The 23,370-nt window shown below is 43.2% G+C and overlaps 1 protein-coding gene across 12 annotated transcripts in view; it reads right to left on the bottom strand.

The window, feature by feature from the left end:
• Nucleotides 1–372: 372 nt before the first annotated feature.
• LOC119658632 (G protein-activated inward rectifier potassium channel 3) overlaps nucleotides 373–23,370 on the bottom strand; it is a 263,585-nt gene continuing 240,587 nt past the window's right edge. For 3 of the 12 annotated variants that reach the window (XM_038066146.1, XM_038066158.1, XM_038066157.1), the window contains 5 exons: nucleotides 13,795–13,909; nucleotides 13,204–13,734; nucleotides 1,795–1,984; nucleotides 1,493–1,726; nucleotides 373–1,434 (listed from right to left, as the gene is read on the bottom strand). In XM_038066146.1, the coding sequence (XP_037922074.1) occupies nucleotides 1,157–1,434; nucleotides 1,493–1,726; nucleotides 1,795–1,984; nucleotides 13,204–13,734; nucleotides 13,795–13,909 (1,348 nt within the window). In that variant the 3' untranslated portion in view covers nucleotides 373–1,156. Of the gene's footprint in view, nucleotides 1,435–1,492; nucleotides 1,727–1,794; nucleotides 1,985–13,203; nucleotides 13,735–13,794; nucleotides 13,910–14,109; nucleotides 14,595–21,302; nucleotides 21,865–21,933; nucleotides 21,963–23,370 lie in introns of those variants that run through there. The other 9 variants (XM_038066147.1, XM_038066148.1, XM_038066150.1 and 6 more) reach the window with 9 other exon arrangements.

Raw genomic sequence — 23,370 nt, 5'->3', positions numbered from 1 at the left:
TCAACCAACAACATCAAACCGCACTGGTCAAACACAAACACGAAGAAGAATAAGGATAGGAGAATACAACTTTGAGACCGTTGACAATTTCTCCTATCTAGGGTCGAAAATCACAACCGATAACAGCTACGATGATGAAATCCGCGCACGGTTGTTGTCAGCCAACAGAGCATATTTCAGCCTACAGAAACTGTGATGGCGTAGGCCAGGACGTCAGACAGGTTTTAGGGATATCGAATTGGTGGACCTTGGCGCAAAACCCGGATGTCTGGAGTTTCTTATTAAGGCAGGCCTAGACTGGATACCGGTTGTTGCGCCGTTGATGGTGATGACATCTGTGTTTCCAATAAAACTTAAATAAAACATCAACAGTTAAACAGTATAACAAAGAAAATGTTGGTTTGTTTTTTATTATCATTATAATGAATTATAATAATGGAGGAATAAAGCTGACATTATTCATACTTTGAAGCAGTGTTTCACTACTGATATTTGTTGTTGACAGATCTCTATTTTAACAATTGCGCATACACCAATAACATATTCGATATACAACGACAGAATAGACTCTACAAACTGAATTCAAAATGTTATCGTCAAGTTGCAATCGGGTCGGAATTTGAGAGGCAAAATTTAAGGACAATATATGGCCTTTTAGGTGGGAATAAATAATTTCCAAATAAAAAACAAAAAAAAAGCAAAATTGCTAAAATCATTTTTCAATTTTTATGATCCTACGCAATAAATAATTTTTTTCTTCTGTATTAAGCGAATTATCTGAAGATTCTCTGGTTGTCTGTTCATCTCTCTATTTTGGAATACAAAACGAGTAAAGCAGAGAATAAGAACAAACCAAACTAAACACCAATTTGATGACTCTAAAAGTAAAAATTATATTCTAATAAATTTATTGGACGCTCAGAATAAACTTGAGCGTAGTCTTTCATAATTTACGGGTTTGATAGTTTTCCAACTGTTATCTTTAGATTCAGGCATTATTATTTCTTGGTCAACTGAATTTGACTTGTTGTATGGGATCTAAGCAGATTGACTTATCTACTTGCGCCCAAGATGTCTTCTATGTTTCTTACTTAGTGTTTTTTATTTAATTTTATCTACAACAAGATTCATAAATAAAACAATCCGTTCTTAAATATCAGCACATCGAATCTATAGGTATCTGCTCGTTTTTAATGGAGAGTCGTCTAGGACTCCCGGCTTTTTTCATTTTTTCATTATTAATACTGTTGTGTTGTTGCACCGTCAGTAAATTTGTGACTGTTGGGCTGCAATGGATGTTACTAGACGGCACAGATAGATTTGAAAATGACCGCATTTGTAAATGATCGGAGGATTCATTTGACTCGTCACTGGGTGGATCGATGGATGCAGCCGAGGCGACATGTGGAAGTATGACGGAGGAACACAGACGTTCTGAAAATGGAAGCAAATCAATTGGAGTTCCTTTAGGGCTAAAGATTCAGTTAATTACCCATGCCATGTGGAGCTGCATGCAGCTCGGCTCGAAGTTCATCTAGTTGACGGGAACTACAGAGTGGTGTATCTACTTCATATGTGTTATTGAAGCGTGTGTAATCCACTTCATACTCGCCCGTCTCTTTGCGGAAGGAAACCACGTGTTCGAAACGATGGCCCCAAAGGATTTCGGTGGGAAGATAACTACTACGGGCTTGTGTTGTCATACCAGTTGACTCTACAACACCCTCTGAAAGGAGACGGAAGGAATAGTTGATTAGATAATGGTAGCTGGAATGGAACCTAACAGGCACTTACCTAACATAACAACCAATTCAAAGCGCTCTTGCAGCATGTCTTTCGCACTCAAAGCATACAATGGACTCTGGCGATCTATCTTATGAACTATTGTGGTGGGCCAAATAAACATCAAACGATCCTCATAACCATCAGCACCAACGCGCAGCTCTTGCTGATAAAATGGGAGAATTTCACCTTCTTTGGTAACCTACAATTAAATAAAAGAATATTAATTGTTCAGTTGTTTTTAGTTGAAAATAAAAAAATAAAAAAATTTTATGCGCTAAAGAGAGGTACCCTCAGGGTCAAATATGACTCCCATTTAACATTTTGCATTGGCTAAGTTGAACGTAAAGGTCTGCCCGCAAATATTGAAGCTCTATCAAAGCGCACTATCGACACGTAGTTGCACACCTCTGTGCCAGCCAGGTTCGGAAATGTGGAGGGGGCGGTCCTTTAAGCGCTTCGATCTCTCACGAGTCTTCCTCAAAATTCACGGGTCTATACCACTGCATAGATCCACACCGGATCTTGAAAATAATTGCAAAGGCATACGAATTCGCGTAAGTCTAAGAGAATGAGAATGAGGGATGAAGTGCTCAGAGAACCCCCCCCCCCCCCCTCCCCCCCGACATTCCCGAGATTGGCTAGCACGCACGTGTCAATAGAGCGCTTTGATGGAGCGGACAGTCCTTCACAATCAACTTAGTCAATTTGCTTTAGGTTTTAGGATACCTCATCCCTCTAAGTCATCTTCGGCCACTCATGATAGTTGTCTGATCATCTCAAACCATATTAGTCATAGCACATTCATCTTATATCGATTAATTGACTTTTCCATCCGTCTTTTGATTTTGATCTGTCTTCTCTTTTCCCAATATTCATGCCCACAAATCACTGTTTTTATATCCAGCATTTTTGCAATCTTATGTCTATGTATGTATATCCTAAGGCCTATTTCACGTGCTGTTTTTCGACATATCGTCACCGGAAAGTTAAACCTAGTTTCGTCCAGTATATCAACAAATTCGAAGTGCTTCTTTGATACGAAACCAACTGTAGGGCGACCAATTTCCTATCAGCCTCAATCCACCACTAATCAATGCTACCACCCCAGACTGACAGAATATTTGAAAATGTGCACTTTCGCCAGACTAGTCCATCAGTGAATCAATCATTGCATCTATACCAACCTAATGCCAGAATTATTATTTTTTTTTTTTTTGGGGTAGGGTAGGTGAATGCATTTACGCACACAGTGTTGGACTCCCGATTCGGTACGTCGTCGGACTACCAACTAAACACCTCCCCATCGTCAGAGAGGCTAACCTGGAACCGTTTGTCACGAAACTCCAGCAGCAGCCTAGTTCGCTGCTGCTTGGATTTGCTCAGAAAAGCTCATCTTTGAGTCAAGAGTCAACCCGAGGTACCTTACCGCCGATTTTAACTCGATTATCGACTCGCCGAACGATATGGGACGCAGGGTCGGAATTCTCTTCTTAGTCAGGATGACTACTTCGGTTTTTTCCAGTGCAAGGTTGAAACCATGAGTAGTCATCCATCCGCTTACCCGTCGGATCAATATGCTGAGTCTGCTTTGCGCCTGTTCGACAGTGCGTCCAGCAACAAGCGCTGCGACATCATCTGCGTAGCCGACCAGGCACGACTCTTCTGGCATGTCGAGTTTTAGCAGACTGTCATAGATAGCGTTCCAGAGGTCCGGCCCTAGGATGGATCCCTGTGCTACCCCCGATGTGACCTCCATCCACGTTTGACCCTCTAGTGTTTCATAGAGCAGGGAGCGGTTCCTCAGATAGTCCCTCAAAATCCGTAAGAGATAGTTCGGCACGTTGAAGGTATTGTCTAGTGTGCCTAGAATGTCTTTCCATCTTACGGAATTAAGGCGTTTCTGACGTCAAGCGTTACGAGGAGCACCACCCGTCGAGTTCGGCGGCTATGTGCCTCTGCTCGTCGAACGGCGTCCACGACCTGCATGACAGCATCAATTGTCGATCTCCCTGCCCTAAAACCAAACTGCCGGGTAGATAAATCTCCGGCAGCGCGTACCGCTTCAGCGAGTCTACTTCTGATGATCTTTCCGAGCACTTTCCCAGCAGTATCAAGCATACGTAGTGGGCGGTATGAAGACGGCAGTTCGGGATCGCCTTTCCCTTTAGGGATCAGCGCAAGCCTCGCAACTTTCCAACGAGCAGGGAAGATGCCCTCTTTCAGGCAAGCGTTGAATGCGCCGAGCAGTAGGTCTGACCGGTGTTGGAATACCAGTTTGTACACCTCTGCTGGAATATCATCGGGTCCTGGCGCCTTTTTGTTTTTCACAGAGAGGACTGCCTGTTCCAACTCTTTTACAGAGAAAAGTGGACAGTCCTCTGCGCTCTCCGCGCCGACGTCACCATCCCATACGGGATGTGCAGGGAAGAGTGCCCTCACAATGCGGTCCATCTGTTCGGCCTTAAGTGAACAGGGTTTCCGCAGAGCCCTGATTTTTCGGGTTACAAGTTTGTAACCGAGTCCCCACGGATCCCCATTCACTTCGTCGATCAGATCTTGCCAGCAGCGAGCTTTGTTCTTGTTTATTGCGCTGCGGAGTCTCCTTTTGGCTGATTTGTACTCCATCATTATGGTACATGCCTCCTCCCGGCCGCCTAGACGTTGTGTTAAGCGGCGGAGCCTGTGACATTCCTTCCGGAGCTCTGCGATTTCCACTGTCCGCCAATTCATGGAAGATTTGCCGCGCCTCGATGTCTTCCTGGGCATGGAGGCTCCGCAGACCGTCGTTATCAGATTCATAACTGAATTTACGACAGTGTCAGCAGCGGCGCCACCGCCCCCAGGAGTACCCTTCAGCGTGGCCCCACCTGTTCCCAGAGTTTCGACAAACTTCCCGGTGTTCACTTTCGCGACGTTCCATACACAGAAAGATCGCTGGGGTGGCGCACACCGAGAGTTTGTGTCCACTACTTCGAAAGCCATGTATTGGTGGTCACTTGCCTAAAAGTCTTCCAGAACTCGCCACCCATCCACCAGCGACAGCAGTGATTCCGATGCGAAGGTTACGTCTGGAATGCTTCCTTCGCAGCCCGGGCGCCGGAACGTTGGGGTGGATCCGGTGTTTAGAACTACCAGTCCTGTTCTCGCCGCCATTTCCAGAATTCGTTTCCCTCTGGAATCTGTGCGAGGCATGCCCCATTCAAGTGCCCTAGCATTGAAGTCACCTCCGATCAGGATCCGCCCATCCGTGCTTAAGATAGCGTCCTCCACAGCATCAAGCCTCCGACGAAAGTCCGGCATCGTCTCATTCGACGTAACATAGACACTAAAAAACGTTATCCTTGAATATCGAATCCAGACAAAGCCGCCCCTCGGCCTTGGGCAAGAACCCCCAGGAGGGTGCCGTCCCGAACCCAGATGGCAGCGGTACCTGATATATCTGGGTGCCATGAAACTGGGCCCTTGTTTCGGCACTGCTCACTGATGAGTACTAAATCAGCTTTGATCTACGCAGCGGACTGCGCTAGCAACTCGTGAGCCGTTGATTGATTTGTAGGATGCGAATCATGTTGACCGTATCCTAACTCTTTCCAGTTCTGCTCTGAAAACTGGACACCGCCCCGATCCCGCAGTGTGCGCAATGCTCTCATCAGTCGCGCCACGGTCCCTGCATAGGACGCAGCTTTCCTTTTCATTGCAGCTGTTCGCTTTATAGCCAGCCTGACCGCATTTACGGCATGTTGCCCTTCTGTCAGGTCCCCGACAGTTTGCAGATGTGTGCCCATAGTCGAAACATCTGTAACATTTGGTTGGGGCGGCCCGAATTCGTATTCTACACACTACCCAACCAATTCTTATTTTCCCGCTGTTTAGAAGCTTCCTCGCGTATTGCTCGGCGACTTCCACCACAGCGAGTTTTTGGCCTCGGGAGTTTGCGGAGGTGATACCAATCCGGACATTGGTTACCTCCGGGCATTCGCGTTTGATGGTCTCTTCTACCTCGTTCTTTTCCGTGAGACAGTCAAGGTCTCGGATTTCTAAAGCACACATGGGTTCCAGGCTAGAAAGCAAAGCTTTTTCTCCCAGAAGCCCCTTGACTGCTTCACAGAACGTGACTTTATTTATAGTCTTCGGGCCTAGTTCGACTAAGACTCCACCACCCTTCGTTTTACGTATGGAAGAAACCTCCGCTCCGTTGTCTTCGGGTTTGATTTTGTAACGGATTTCGCTGAGGACTTCCGCAAAAGTCTTGCCTTCCGTCGGCTTAATAAGCAAAGCTGGCGGTTTAGTCCTCCTTCGTCTCCCCACCTTTTCTTTTGGCACTCCGTCCTTCGTGTCCGCCTTAGTTTTTGGCAGAGGTTTTTCTGATGGCGCGACGTGTTGTTGTCTTTTGATCCTCTCCGCCTTATTCTTTTCAGCCCTGGAGAGTACCTGAGTGAAGTCTCCTTCAGATGTCCCTTCCTCCTTTCGCTTTTACCAAGTTCGCTCTGCAATGGGCTGTCAGCGATCCGTTTGGTTCTCGTGGTGTTCTCCTCGGGAAGCGCGGTTATTTCTGCTTCCTGCGGATTTTGTCTTACTTTCCATGTTCGCCTATAGTATGAAATCCTGTCCAGGAGCTCTTCCAGTTCCATTAGCCCGTTTTTCACCCCCTTACCGACGTTTTTCTGAAGGAACGTCGAAGATCGCATGTGCTTCACAACTGCCGTGCATTTTTTAATAAGTCTTTCCTCTTCCGCTTGCGCCAGAGTAATCGACAGTCCTCCCACTCGGTTATATTCGAAACCATTTTATAAGTTTCGGCAGTTTCCACTGTGCCTCTTTCCCCAATTACAGCACTGTGCTGTATGGTCTGGGTTCCTATCTGTGTTGCAGGTGCCGCATCACTTTCCGAGTCTTTCTCTCCGTCTGCGCGTCCCAAAGTCTCGTCGGGTATTTCAGCCCTTGTTGCGTCCTTCGCTGAGCGCTGGGGCGAACGGCGCATTTTCGTGCTGCGAATAAACGCAGCCAGCTCACTCTCCATTTCCACTATCTCCTCGTTTCGTTCGTTTTTTTCTCCATTTGAGTTGTTTACCAGCGCATCGTGTGCAAGGGAGCGGGCCACAATAGTCAGGAACGAGTATACCCTCGGGGACGCAGCCCCTACCCCAGTTCCCTGAGGCCTGACCTACGCTTAGCTGATCCCGGAATTCACGGACGGATCAGCGCTCACTCGGGGCAACGCGGTCTACTAACACCGGTTCAATGCACACTACCCGACCAGGGTCCCGAAGGGGCTGGCTCCTGATACACGCCACAACTACCACCTTGGCAGAGCTAGGCTCACATCACCCCATCGACGTCGACAGGGAGTTGTCGACGGCTCCGGGGACTCCCAGTGTGTCCCGGCGTGTATCGGTCATTAGCAGTTCGCTCTTCACCGAGAAACTTTCTCGAGGCTACTACCTAGGACGCAAGTATTATGCCAGCTAGGGGGTCAGAACTACTTGCTCGGGCACCTCGAGGACGCCACTCCCCGTATCGTAAACGACCCATGAAGGATCGTTGACGATCCCTGAGGGGGATGCCAGAATGATAGTCTAATACCTAATCCCACATATCAAAGCTGAAAGAGAGATCTCTAGATGCAAGAAGTCACAACTGAGAGGTTTCAGAGGGAGAAGTGCTAGACATCTCAGTATTATAAAAACTGCTGAAAGTAGCCACCCGATAAAGGAGCGGAAACACACCATTAGACACCGCAGATTTCGACCCTTAACCCATTAATAAGGGTCTTCAATTTTCTTGCAACTGAACAATAAGGATTATAACAACTCTGACAACAGCCTTCAAACAACACCCTTGAGTGAAATTCCTCAATCAAAAACGATTCCCATTCGTTAGTCCTACTTCTGAAGGTTGGGCCTCTTAAGCCAAATTCAAGAGCTGGCTCACCAGGCTTAAGTACCAACAGGCACTCATCCTTCAACTTATTCAAGAGCTGGCTCACCAGCTTAAGTACCAACAGGCACTCATCCTTCAACTTCAAGAGGAGTTACGAGTCCTGAAAGAAGAGAGAGTTAAATCGAAACAGTAGTGTCACCAACATAGAGAGTGGGACCAGGACAACAGCAGTATCAGCAACAAGCAGCATTATCCAAAATTAATAAAGAAAAAGCAGCAATGGCAGACATGTTCGTGGTAGTAGTTCTAGGCGAGGACGGAATTGCGAATGAGGAGCCTGCCAATTTTGTATCAGCTAGCAAAAGGAGAAGCAGATTTGTGCTAAGCATGTGAGCTACACAGAGCTGTTCCGAAAAGCAAAAAGATCCCTGGGTATAATTCAAATATAAAACAACGCAACTTCCACGAGTTTTGAAGGAAAAAGAATTGAAAGCAACCCTTAAATATACGAGAGCAGATAGGAACTGCGGAGTCCATCGAGGACCTTCAAAACATGTTAACTTTCCAAGAGCTACGGCTGAACGCTACAACAAGTACCCTTTCTTCATTACGAATACAGTCCTTAATTATTCGAGTTCTCAATTGTTCGAGTCTTCCAATGGGAAACAGATCCGGGCAATATTCTGTAAGATATCAAAGCTGTATACGCTCAGCTTAAAAAAAGTTTGCTCGCAAACTTTGTGACCAAAACGGACAAAAGCTCTTCACTTGGATAACCTTACGCTCCCGAATGCATGAGAACTGCAAGCGAAGTGCAGCACTGTTGCAACTGCGGCCAAGCTGGCCACCCTACGAGTTATCGCAGGTGCCCAACCTACAAAGAGATGGTAGTCAAAAATCGGAAAACAATCGGATCCCCCAAACTCTCACAAAGCTTGAACGCTCAAACCGCCCGTAAAACTTTCCCAAAAGCGGTTATTCAACTAGTTCCCAGTCCACCCACCAACGCTTTCCGTGAAGTGGTTGAAGTGTTTGCTTCAACCCCCAGACCGCCTAGACGAAGTCCACATCGAAAACCCGTTCGCCTTTTCCACTGCGGCGGCAATAATGAAAACGACCGATAATAGGCAGATTCTGGTCATCTTCGTCTATATTAGATGCAACTCCCACATTAAGCAGCTGGGCCAGGATCTGAAAGTCTTGGGCAATCTCAAGTGAAAATCAAAATACCTTATTTTCAGTGACGACTTCAACTCGAAGGACACCCTATGAGGCATATGGCAATCAACACAAATCGCAAAACCCTTCTCAAATGGATCCACGATCCATTCACACCATGCTTAACCCTTAAGACGCCTTACCAAATTCTCCAACAAGACCTTTAATGAATCCTTCCTTAACTACTTTCTGCTGTCTATATATGGCAAAGCGTTCAGATGATCTCCTGCCAGCAATGTCCGACCACTATGTAGTGGAACTCAAACTATCCTCGACATTTTCACTGCAAAAGCGAATAAATTCGAGTCATATTTAGGACCAAGGCTGAACTTGATGAAACAGGAAAACACCCGCAATTCGTTGGATGAAGAAATCCACGAAGCATTTCCGATCATAATACGACAACACGAGTATAATACGGCAAAACGCGGTTCCAATACAGCTCCGTTCTGCACCATATAATGCTACACTGAAGGTGAGAGAGATTTGGTGGAGAAATTTCAAGCGAATGTCCCATAAGCACGGAAATAGAGTCAGTGATGAATATAAAGCATTGCTCTCTCGGATCAACTGCCTCTTGGGAATGGTGGCAAATTTCCATAACAAAGAGCTGACCCACAAATTAGCAGATATCAAGCCCGGGCCAAATATTGTCCAAAACATAAATACGCTAACTGGGAAGCACGTATTCCGCAACTTCGTTCTGACTAAAAGCGGAGAACCTATCTTCAGTGATGATGGAAAGCCAACAATCTTTGTGGAATCTTCTGAGACCCAGTCAAAGAATTCATCTCGAGAAATCGCTACAAGTATACCACTCCATCAACCAAACCCACAGATTCACCTTGACTACAACTCACCTCCCTGGTGAAAAATCTAAACGATAATAAGTCAGCAGGGCCTGGCATAATTCCAAGCTTCATCATAAGAGACCTCCCCGCGATCTCAATCAAGTTCTTACTTTCAATCTACAACAACTGGTTATTTCCCATCCACCCGGCAAATAGTCAAAATTAACACCATTAGAAAAAAGGGTATCTCTAACGAACCACAAAATTATAGACCCATTTCCTAACTATCTAACTTGGGCAAAATATTTGAGAGAGCATGGGCAATCGAGTTAAAAAGGCCTTTGACCCCGTATTGGTAAATGGGCTTATTTATAAATTAATTGAAAGTTAGCTCTCCATGGTTCGAAGTGTTGGCCAACCATAAAAGACAATGAACGGCGTCTTGCGGTAATGGAGACGAAGATGCTACGTTGGACTAGTGGCGTCACACGTTTAGATCACATCCGAAATCAGGATATCCGCGATCGTTATGGGGTTGCACCGATCGTGGAAAAGTTGCGAGAGAGGCGTCTTCGATGGTATGGTCACGCAATTCGGGCAAACGAGAATTCACTTGCCAAGATTGGTTTGAACATCGAAGTCGATGGTAAACGACCAAAAGGCAGACCTAAGCAACGGTGGCTTGATACGCTGGATGGGGATTTGAAAGCCTCGAGATTGCACCCAGATCAGGCATTCGATAGAGCCAAATGGCGAAGCCGATTACGACGAGCCGACCCCGCTTGTGAACGGGACAAAGGCTGAAGAAAAAGAAAAAAGAAGAAGAGGTCCCTATTCCAATTATAACACTTGATATCAGTTTTTTCAAAGACAGGCACTTTTATATCAGCATCGGAAGTGAAATTTTCAATCTCTTGCTGGTAACATCTGGAATGCCACAAGGATCCGCCTCTGGCCCAACCCTGTATAACATTTTCGCCGCCTACGTTCTATCCTCTGAAATCGGCACTGACCTGATTCAATTTGCCGATGATACATTAGTCTATTCTTCAGACGTCCAGCAGTGAAAGCGATAGAGAAATACCTCGTACTTCTTTACAAATACTACCAGAAATTGGAAATAAAAAAAAGCAAAGATGCAAGTATCTTTCGAAGAAAATCTAGATAACCTGGTTCTATACCCGTCCCCAAGAATACAAGTCGCTTAAAGCTCCTAGTCGCGAATACCACAGTGAGCAGGTCAGAATCGATCAATTATTTAGGACTCCAACTAATTGAATTCCTAAAAAATTCAATCCTCACCTTAAGCTCGATATCAGTAAGGCTCGCGGCACATTAAGTATGATTTACTCTCTTCTTCGTAAGGAGACCTACCAAACTGACTCTATATAAAACCCTGATACGACCAATCATATGTGACGGAGCCCCAACGTAGATCACATGCTCATCGGAAGCCATGGTAAAGTATATGGCCTTCAAACATTGGATGTTAAGATACTGCACTAGAATGTCTTACTAGAAGACCAAAAAGTGCGGCCAAGAGGCCAAAGTATACCGATGAGCAAATGTCAGACCACTTAAAGAATTTGTTCTTAATCTTATGGAAAGGTTTTCCGAAAGAACGGTAAACCATTCAAATCCTAAGGGCTGGTGCATACCAGCAGAGTAAAATAGCCCAATTGGCCAGATTTCTTTGGCCCTGCCAAATAGTAAATCCCAAATTCTCTCCCTCTTTGACACTCGTCGCCAGGTAGAAGTACATAGAGGATAAGCACAGGAAATGTAATGTGTCACTGTCCGGCATCACTAGATTTAATTCAAGGGTACCTTCATGGGGGTGTGGCTTTGACTATCTGCACCCAAAGCGTGGAAAGAGGGGAGATTTTCCTGGAAATTCAGACTGAGGCAAAGATATCTTCAAAGGATAATTTCCTTTACTTTTAGATAGCTTCTTACCGAACGGCTTAGAACCATCAACCAGCAGCATAACCTTGGAAGATGATTGACCAAAGTTCTGCTCCCTGTTTGCCATACTCTTGGAGGCCTGATCCAAACGAGAACATGTTTCTAGCAATTCAATTAATTGAAATTAAGCAGTTTTTGCTATTTCACTTTTTATTTTATTCGCATATACCAATATTTCGGGAACAACTAGTTCCCTTAATCAGTCCTTCAAGCCAGCTCCAGATATTACTAAATAATAAAAACGAGAAAAGTTTTACCAAAAACAGAATTTCAAAATTAGATCAATGCCATTTTCAATAAGTTCGTTAAAAGAGACATCTATAAGGAGTAAGTATAGGGCAACAACGGTTGTTCTACCTCAGCCTGGCTTTTCTACCGCCCGTTCCAGTCCTAAAAGGAAATAATCTTTCAGTCAAACTCTTCAATGATATAGAAAACTGGTTTAGCACAGTCAACTAGGGTGAATACCAAATAAAGGATTGATGAGCGGAACATAGCCATCTGATTTTTGCAGATAATATTGTTCTAAATCACATAACTCCCAAGTCCCCAATCCAAACAATATGTCACCAACTAAGAAGAAGCCCCCTTGTTGCGTGCTAGCGGTGGAGATTGCATCTTATTTTCGAGTACAAACCAACTTAATTTGGCGATAAATAAAGGATCAAGAGGTTGCAGAAGAAGTCACAGTCAACCTCCATCTTCACGGAAGCACAGCCTAGCTCAAGTGCAACTGGATATGAGCCGTATGATTCAAGACTAAAGATGCAAAATTGTTTACTCTACCCAACTCCATTGTGCTCTCAGTCCAGAACTATAGTGCGAAAAATTAAATCATGCGCAAAGCTCAACCATCAAGGCACGGAAAATAAGATGCTCAACGTTTGCCTCGTAAATAAGATCAAAAGCTTGGATATTCGTACGGAAACCTAAATCTAAAGTCAAGAGGAGCAATAAATTGCGGCAAAATAAAAGTAATATTCTGGTGGCCACGCTATCTAAAACGAGTAATTCATCCTTGTCACAGGTATGGATCGAAGGATCAAAAAGTAATAACATTAGAACTATGAATGAAACTCAAAAAAGTATCAATTTAGATCTTTATCTATTTTGGCTTCTAAATATTCTGTACTGGAAAAGGCAGCCTCAAGCACACAAAAATTTAATTTAAAAAATCTTGGGATCAAGGATAATTTCTTAATCACCTCCTAATTCACACCATTAAAAAATATCTTCCTTTTGTAAGAAAGACAGATAACATAAACAGTTTGTCAACCACAAGAGCGGAGCCATAACTTACAACAAGAGCATGTAATTAGAAAGTAACAAACAGTGACAGGTCCGCTTGACACTTATTTGACAATTATCAATCATCAGGACTAGATCAAAATGCTTAAAAGTGGCGCCAAATTTAAAACTAACTTTATGAAAAGTTTCCTATCAGTATTAACACATAGTGTAAACTACATCTTTATTTCGGTATGCCCCTGAATGTATGCAACAAACCAGTCTACACTAGGAAAAAAAATATATGTACATATAAAATAATCCAGAGACTACCAACCTTTTTTCTTATAATCTGCGCCCTAACATGGGCCTCTATGATATGACTTTTTCGCATGTCACCAACACGAAACATTAGACACGGCACTCCATCACGATGGCAAATCACAGCATATTTTGAGAATAAAAGCGTCTGAGCACGCTTTTTCGGACGCGATAACTTTGCAAATACGATGCCAACCATAAATGCTTGGATAAACACGCCCATAATACTTTGTAGGCACATTATAAAAATGGCTTCCGGACATTCTTCAGTTATATACCGATTGCCGTAGCCAATGGTGTGTTGTGTTTCAACGGAAAATAGAAAAGCCGTTGTTAGACTTTTTATTTCTGTTACACATACGCGGAAAGTATTATTCAATGTATCCGCAGTTCCTTGGTCAATCATTCGCATATACTCCAGATCTCCATGGGCATAGGCTATTATCCACCAAATTATACCGAAACCTGTCCATGACAGTAGGAAACTTAGAGCGAATATAAGTAGCGTCCAACGCCATTGCGCATCAACCAAAGTTGTGAAAATATCCTGGAAAATTAAAAAAATTGGTTAGTCTGCAGTTACTTGAGGCATTTGGGGAGGACTTACCTGTAAGTAACGTCTTCTACGTTTGGCTACATTGCCTTGAACTACATTACAATCTCCTTGTTTGAAGATAACACGCTTGCGTATTCGACGCGATGAAACTCGTGTCTGACGATATCTGGAAGAGAAAGTCATCGTTACTAACTTGAAAATCCTTAAAAGGGTAGAAAAAATTATTTTTGAAATGTTTGAAGCGTTAATATGGAATTTTTCTAACAACTTCTGAATGAGTTCCGAAACTAAACACAACAGTTTCAGAATTCATCCCAAATAAAGACGCAACTAATATTATCTAAAAGTGGCGAAAACATAGCCTACACAGTTGCTACAACGTCCATTTTGAAATCGTCTGGTTCATCTGATGATTCCTTGTCCAAATGGCATCCCATTTTGCAATGGGATGTAGATGGCAACGATCTATCTTCACACTTTGCCGACATGTTTAATTTCGAACGCTTTTTCAGAATTTGCGTGGTTGACCTTACTCATAGGTTATCGGGGAAAAGTTTCGTCAAGGTCGTCTCGAGAAGTGCAAATGGTAACTAACAAATTGTTGATGTTATGAGCAGTGGGGTTGATAACAATTGGCAGCGTTATTTTTGAGCAGTCTGACCCCACGGGTCTCTTAAGAAAATTAAATTCTAAGCCCCTCTTCTAAATGATTTGCCTTTGAAGTCCGGACAAATTACTACGCCCTTAATGGTTTACCAATATCTAAACGCTAAATCTATCATGACTCCTCCCACTTTCAGTACAACACTCTCTCTATTCATTTTAGAAAGCCTGCCAACGTTGCTTGAGATGGAACGTTGTCCAGAACAAATTTTCTACTTTCATAGTTCATTCGAAGCGCAGCACATGGTAATGCACTTGTCGTCCGTTGAGTACAGGACTGTGATCTTCTGACTGATCGATATCCACGAGATAATAAAGCCACTGACCTAACGATCCCAGTCATCAATTTCTACGTTTTCTCATCTTCGACCAAGTCTTTGCAGAGAATCGGGTGCCAGTTTCCATTAAACTATTTGAGCAGCATGAACTCATTCATACCTGGCTCTTCTCCGAAAACCTTCTCCGACCCCATTTCCGACCTTTAAAGTCGGTAATGTACGTGTTTCTGAAATTCCACATTGACGTCAAGTTGCTCATCTAGAAGGACAGCCAGCGCATTTCTTGATGGGAAATCTCTCCATCTTGAAGTAGAATCTCGCGATTTCCAATGCAAGGAAGACAGTCCTCCTCGGAGACCACCTTGTCGTGAAGGAGGAGCCTGTGGTAGTTTACTACTTCAATAAGGATATCCAAAAACGCATGAAGATGGAAGCAATGGATTGTAACTCTCCAAGTGGAAAGGAGCCACAGACTTCGAATCCTTCTGCGACTTTGAGAAATCATGACCGAAGCAAGGATTTTGGAGGCCATCATTCCCCCCGCTGTCTATGGCGCAGTCAGCCAAAAAGGATAGTACAGCAGTTCCCTTAATGAAAGGAACTGGAAACCTGACTATGGCTGGCCTGTTGGTGACACTGTTGTCCAATTCTTCTAGAAAAAAAGGGGAAGATTCAACAGAAGAAGACGGAACTACAGGCTTGTAAGAACCTTCTCTTCGCCTCTACCAGGAAAAGCGGAAAAAAGGGAAGCTAGTGATGTGGACGCAACTGGCCTAATACCGGTATGTGGTAGCAGATCCATGCAGCTCAGGTACCATGGACCTTGGATGACGCCCAGCCAACGACAACGGAAGGCACTGCAAAAGAAGGTGATATCGAGAGAAATCGGACGCAGTAAATCCGATCTATCGACGGAAGGTAAGGACAAGCTGCAAGCAAGTGGTCTTGGACTTTTAATAGGTTGTGATGCGAAAAATCAGCATATTTGTTCGGGCAGTAGCAAACACAATCCCAGAGACGCTATTTCATTTTAGCACTTCAGCTTGTGGAAGCAACAAGAAATGAAGTAATTCATATAACAATGTGCACTTCAAAGTTGTTTGAGTTGATTAGAGAGTGGCGTGTCATGTCACCGTCACTTAGAATTTAATCTGAGTATTGCGGCAAACATTCTGTAATACAAACACGGAATTGTAGGAAAACGAGTTGAACAAAGCCCAATTAACTTTTTGGCAACAATGTGAACCTCCCTAGGCGACTAAGGACTCCTTTTTCAATAGAGGATCAATTGGAAACTCTAAATCACGCAATTATGGAGTACTTTAAAAATGCTTGTCCGACTTCCCGAAGAACTGCAAAGACTCAGAAAATCAACCAGACAACTTCTAAATTGTTCTTGCAAAAGCGATAAGAATAAAGACTGGTTAAACATCTAAAACTCACAACGTGATCCATGCAGCATTCGAAACGAGACTCCTTTAAGGCATAGTGAAAGGAAGACTTTCAGGCGGTGTAGAGGTCTTAATAAAGCTGAGTGAGCCAAGTTGGACTCCCTTAGAAACTCTCAAGAACTTCAGAGTTGAGTCTTTAGAAACTCTTTGGAAGTACACCCCCGGAGAACAGGTGTCAGAAGTGAGAGGGAGAAAATTGGCGTTTTTTGAAAGCCTTTCAACACAAAGATGTTGCAAGAAGAATTGGGACACTGCGAGAGTGGTTGTTACCAATGAAATGGTAAGAGCTGTTATACTATCTTTTGAATACTTCAAAGCACCTGGCATGAATGGCATCTATCCAGCGATGCTAAAGGAGGGTATAGAGCACTTAGAGCAACTTCGTAACTTCTAAGAAATTTGAAAGATGGACGAAGATGGCCACGGTTTCGTACCAGGGCAGAGGTAACTCATCAGAAGCAGCCTCACCTCAGCCCTGGGAGCAGGGTGACTGAAGCGGTTCGCTGATGTTATACGCTCCCTTTTATAATTCCCAAAACACGGCAAAGGTGCGATTTATATTCAACGTAAATCCTCCCGCAGTTCGGACCAAATAATGGCCGGAGCTAGATATTTTTTTTTTTGAAGACTGGGAAGTCTTAAGTCCATAACCACTTGATGTCGGGCCGGACCAAACGGAGAGCAACTTGCTCCTACTCTTTATGGTCCACAGACTCCTCTTTTTGGGTTTAACACTCAAAGTTCAAAAAATGAAAGAGGGATGAGGCCAGCTACAGTTTCGTACCAGGGCAGAGGCAACTCACAACATATTCTTCAAGAATGTCTGGTTCTGGGCTGTTTGCCCCTTGGTAGAAGAATGAAGTAATTTGCATACTTGGGCCTAGAAATGGTGGCTATCCAAATCCAAAAAACTTCAGACAAATCAGCTCAACATTATCAAATCTATAGGCTGTGTAGACAGACATACAAGGTCTGATCAAAAAGTTCCAGGACTTTCTCAATAACTCTTTATTACAAATATTTGCAATTGTTCTTTATCCCCTTCAAAGTATGGGAACGAATACTTTCTGTTTCAGGGATGCTGCTCAGCTGTTCCAGCGTTTGATCTCCTCTATCGTCTGAAGCTGCTGTCCTTTCATTGGGGACTTGAGTTTTGTGAACAGCCAGAAATCACACAGAGGCAGGTCAAGAGAATAGGAGGGATGGGAAAGGACTGCCATCGAATCATCGAGCAAAAAACTCGCGAATGAGGAGCGCGGTGTGACAAGGCGGGTTGTCGTTGTGGAAAAACCACTCGCCTGATGCCCACAATTCTGGCCTCTTCCAACGAATCTTTTAGCATAAAGTTCTTAGGGTTTGGAGGTATCGATAAGGAAATTGAATGTCTTTTTTTGGGAGGAATTGATGATAGATGACACCCTTCGAATCGAAGAAAACAGTGAGCATCACTTTAACGGTTGATATAATCTGGTGAATATTTTTTGGTTTTGGTGAATTTTTTGACTTCCACTGGGACGACTGCACCTTGGGTGGCACGTTGTAGTCATAAACCCAAAACTCGTCGCATGTAATGATGATCTTCAAGAAGTTTCTATTAGCATTGGCCACTTTCAAGAGATGCTACGTTGGACAAGTGGCGTCACACGTTTAGATCACATCCGAAATGAGGATATCCGCGATCGTTATGGGGTTGCACCGATCGTGGAAAAGTTGCGGGAGAGGCGTCTTCGATGGTATGGTCACGCAATTCGTACAAACGAGAATTCACTTGCCAAGATTGGTCTGAACATCGAAGTCGATGGTAAACGACCAAAAGACAGACCTGAACAACGGTGGCTTGATACGCTGGATGGGGATTTGAAAGCCTCGAGATTGCACCCAGATCAGGCATTCGATAGAGCCAAATGGCGAAGCCGATCACGACGAGCCGACCCCGCTTGTGAACGGGACAAAGGCTGAAGAAAAAGAAGACTTTCAAGAGGTTCCGACAAAGCTCCATGCGACGCGCTTTTTGATACTCTGTCATCAGTCGTGGAATGAACTAGGCTGCAACCTTTCTCGTCTCCAATTTTTAGGTCAAAATCTCCTGACATGACCCAAATGAAATGTCGTACTCGTCTACCATCTCCTGAATCGTCAAACGACGATTGAAACGCACAATGGCATTCCCTTTGGCCACATGAAAGTCGTCAATTGAAATTGAAGGCCTGCCTGAACGAAGGTTATCTTCCGTTGATGTTCTGCCTTCCTTGAACCGTTTAAACTACTCGTGACACCGCGAACGACTCATCACTTCATCACCAAAGGCTTTTTGCAGCATTTGAACTATTTGCTCAATTTAACGCAAAATTTCACAGCATCCAGCATTCCGAGCCCTTGGATTTGTTTATTCAGAACACTATTATAAGAGCAGCTAATAGACTAATTCGATTAGATCTGAGGGCAAACAATGGACGTGAAAGGCACAGAGTATTGGAAGAGTTGTTGAGAAAATTGAATCCAGTTTTCGCAATGCCTTCTGTTTCTCAGAGACTCATACATCTGTTTGGTAAAAGATATGAAGCTATCTTGAAACGAAGATAAAATTGGGAAGCCCCAGAGAAATACATCGATGGCTCAAAAACAGAACGAATAAAAACGAGCATTAGGGTTTTTTAGGGTTTTTTTCTGGGGCAACATGCTACGGTTTTTCAAGCTGAAGTACATGCGATCCTAAGCGCAGCAAACAGGGTGATTGCCGAGCGTTGAAGGGCAGGCGCATAGTACTCTGCAACGATAGCCAGGTTGTGCTAAGGCCATTGAATAGTCCTTTGATCACCTCGAAAATCATTCAGGAATGTAGAAACCGTTTGAACTCCATTCCTAGATTCAATACGGTGGAACTACTTTGAGTACCTGATCATTGTAGTGTAGAGTGAAATTAAATCTCGGATGCCTTAGTAAAAGAGGGTTCAATCTCTCCCATACCTGGAGCCGAAATCAGCAAATGGAGTATCAGTAGCATTGGCTAAGGCTGTCTTCATAAACTGCGAACAACATTCCAATAATGACAGGTGGCAGAACCCAAATGCTGCTAGACGCACCAAACCTTTCCTGTCAGAACCTAACATGCATCCCCCAAAGTTTATCTGGTCGAAAAGCTGGAAGACTTGCAGAGGTATTGTCATCATTCTAACAGGCCATATCTCACTAGCTGGGCATATGTATGTTCAGAATGGGAATTCTCCAAGATGATTCGAGCCCATCTTGCAATGAGGAAGTGAGATCCACGGAGCATTTTCTATTTGAGTGCCTCGCCTATGACAACAGATTTTTGGTGCTGATATGTTCCAACTGTAGCGGGTAGCATCATATCCACTAACGGAAATCCTGTGATGCATAAACGAATCCAGGATATTAAGACAGACGGGAGAGTCGAGTACAATGGAACACTAGCGTCTGAGTGCTCAGGGGCTTTGCCTCTCCCCCACCTTATGCAAACACATGCAAGGAGGACATTGCTGTAGAATGGTATAGATGGTTTTTCTATCCACGGCCCTGAGCGTCGTGAACTCCTTCCAGAAACGAAATCAGTCAAATTGACTCATTGTTGATTGGCTAGTGAGTATATCGTCCAAGCTTTTCTATCCCCGTCATGGTTCTGCGGTGAATTTCTTCCATTTCCGCTTTACGTCGACCTCTTATTTAAAACCAAGCAAATTCACTATCTAGTCATTTTTTTGTGTAAACACAAAACCTTATTAAAATCGGTTTACTGTCTGTCTGTCTGTCTGTCTCTCTGTCCGTCTGTCTGTCAGTCTGTCTGTCTGTCCGTCACACGCATTTTCGCGGAGACGGTTATAGCGATTGACACCAAATGTGCTAGAAAGGTGGGAACTGAGAACGCTCAGGCATACAGTGAATTATATCCTTTTACGTCGAATTTAAGGGGGGTCCCCATACATGCAAAAGGATAGTGTAAAATTTTTTTCCATCAAATATAGTCTTGTGGGGTATCAAATTAAAGGTCTCAATTAGTACTTTTCAAAGCCGATCTTAGTTTTGACATTCGTTGGAAGGGTGGGGAGCGCAGGGGGTTGAAAGTGATCACTTCTTTAAGGGGGCCATTCTCAGAAACTACCAAACCGAAAAATCTGAAAAAAATCAGGAGGCTGCCACTATATGGTGCCTCCATACCTTCCATGCCGATAGCTGTTTAAATAAAGTTAATAATAGTATATTACTGCGATTTTTTGTAATTGGTTAGAAACCCCCCTTAAGTTCATCCTAGTACCATGAAATTTTGCAGTGATATAGGCTATAATATAGAGCATGATCTTGCCAAGCTTGGTGGAAATTGCACTATTACTAACAAAGTTATAATACCTCAAATTTGTTGCTTCTTTGAAAATTGAAGACGATGAATGTCAATATCACCCGAAAGTGGATACTCTCACATAATATATGGATATATTACGTGCTACGTTCTAAGAAATACACAAAACCTTTCGTACCTGAAGCGTCCAGCTTCCGGTTTCCCGACTTGTTTCTTCTTTAACCTTGTCCCTTTCAATGTAAAACCCTCAAGCTTGGTCTGGTGGGTCGGTAGCTCATGGATGTGACTTTCCTTCTACGTTTTCTGCTGATAAAGTGCAAGGTTGTGGTGGTTGGGTCGTCTAGTCCGTGTGAGTGAAATTCATATTACCCAAGGAATATACGTGATATATATGGTAAAATAGAAAATGTTGCAAAATCAAAATGTTTAGAGTTTCTTGCTTGGTCAGTCCTAGATCAAATACCGAAAGGCGTTCTTCCAGCCATAGGACTTCATGCCTTAAAAATTCATCCTCACAGATTATTCCCGGTTGATCAAGTATCAATCTTTGAATACACCGAAGAAGAGTTATTGTATTTCAGTGACTTAATTTAAAACTTCATGTGATTAACCAATGTAACTACTCCTAGACTCCATTACTTCGAAACCCTTTCCCTGTGATCGTCCTTCCCACAAGAAACATCAAATTATCTCAAGGGCAAAGCACCAAGGAGTGGATTCCAAATCTCACACTCGAATTTCTAAGATGTTCGAAACATAGAAGTATCTGTGACTTTGCTTCAATAGAAAATGCACATTTATTTTATTTAAGCGACGATTGCGACCAAACAAAGAGCGCTAGGTATTACTCACTCAAGTTAAATAAGACATGAAAACTAGCTAGAAGTATCTTCGATAGTTCAAATAAGAATTTGTTGTCTCGTAATATAACAGATAACTCTGTGGCGATAACATTGAATAGATTGTGTGGTGACTAATGTAAAAATAAACTCCCACATAACATCAACACTGAATTAGTTACATGACTTCAAGGCAACCGTAGAGCCTAACACTCAATTAATCATTTTTGTTTTAAAATTTATTGTTGTTTCCCGGTTTATGTAATCACACTGACACTACCCGTATAAAAGGCAAGTAACTCGAAGGAACCATTGATGCGACTAATGCGACTATAAAACTTGTCACTTTGGGTTAGCTCCACTTGAATTATGCACTTCACTTTACTAAGAAATAGTTGGCTTGGAATCGACTTCTGATAACAGCTTCAACCATTCTCGGCAATAACTACAGACCCAAACTGATCTTAGCAAGGATCACGACCAGCTAGCCATCATCAACTTTAAAATACGCAAATGAAAACATCACCATCGAGCATCGTCAAGATTTCAAACCCGTTCGTCTACGAATTGCTCTTGAAACTTGAACCTCGACTTCCACTGGAAAACTCTGTTTGTTCGCTATTTTTGCCACATAACATTTTTACCAGAATGCCTGCATTATCAAAAGATTATAATAGAACATTTCCTCCTTAAAATTCGCTCTGAATTCAATAATTAAATGAAACCTCATACGCAAAGCAGACGGAAACTCAAGCTTGGTAGGTTACAGAGAAAAGATACAAAACATGGTCGGAACGTAATAGGAAGATTGCTCCACAACGAGGCGGATCATATGCAAGATTTGCGCAAGATTCGCTTAAACGAGTCAAGAATTAATAAAATAAAATTTATCTGAGGTATTCGTGTCGAGCTGACAGTGGGGGTGTACGTTGCCACGGGTTAAGATTGATGGTCAGTCCAACAAAATAATTTGTTTGTTAACAAGTTTATAACAATTGCTCGACAGAGAAATGTCTCTTCGCTAATCTCATTATTTATTAAATCAGGAGTTATTATCAGGACAATTTGGTCATTATCTTATAAAAAGCAATCCTTTCTCTATTGTTCCTGGCTTAAATGAGCTCCTCCTGGAATGTATCTGAGCTAGTATGTGGTCCAAAGATACATGCATTTCCACTTCCAATGAAACCCACTCTCGCTTCAAACATTCTTGGCAATTCTAATGCTTGTAACGGGGGCTCTCAATCAAATCAGAGTCTGAGTGGTTCCACTGCAATTTATGTAAATTTATCGCATTGTTGTCCCCAGAGTCGTGATTGTTGCAAATGTTGGTGGAAGCAAAAAAACAACTGGATGTCGGCGCATTTCAGATAAGATAAGACGCGTTATTTATTCGCCTCGTTACAATTCCTTGGTGACATAAACACTTCTCTGTTTGCTGGCGTTCTCATTTCTTTTTATATTTAAATGATTCTAGCGGTAGATAGACACTAGTAATAAATCACAGTCAAGTTAGATACATTCCTCATATGATATAAGAAAGTAATTAAGTGCTGACTGTGCAAAAAGAAGCCTATGAATAGCCTCAAGTTGAGCAAGAACATAAGATATAATACGGTTGCAGTAAATTAAAGGCAATTATGTAAATATTCTTTCCTATTTATGCTAATGGTGGAGAACTGATTGCGTAAGGTGAGCATTTTGCGAATATTATACAATTTCATGGAAAGAAGCGACTTAATTCCAGGAGCAGTGACTGTTCGCAACACCATCTCAGTCCAGATTGTAGCAGCGCTACTCCAGGTAAAACACATCCCGCAGTTTTCATAATTAAATTATGACTGACGACTTCCGCCTTAACTACTCAATATCTTTATGGTATTTCCTATAGTGAAACAAAATGGGGCATTCCTCTATCCAGCTCTATTGTTCTGAATGTCAGCTGACTATAAAGGACAATAAACGCCGTCTCGCGGTAATGAAGACGGAGATGTTGCGGGGGACTAGTGCGTGCAAACTTTGATCACATTCGAAATGAGGATGCACCGATCCTTGAAACATTGAGAGAGAGGTGTCTTCCA

Source organism: Hermetia illucens, chromosome 6 (genome assembly GCF_905115235.1).
Source record: "Hermetia illucens chromosome 6, iHerIll2.2.curated.20191125, whole genome shotgun sequence".
NCBI lineage: Eukaryota > Metazoa > Arthropoda > Insecta > Diptera > Stratiomyidae > Hermetia > Hermetia illucens.
This window is presented reverse-complemented; position numbering and strand designations above follow the sequence as displayed.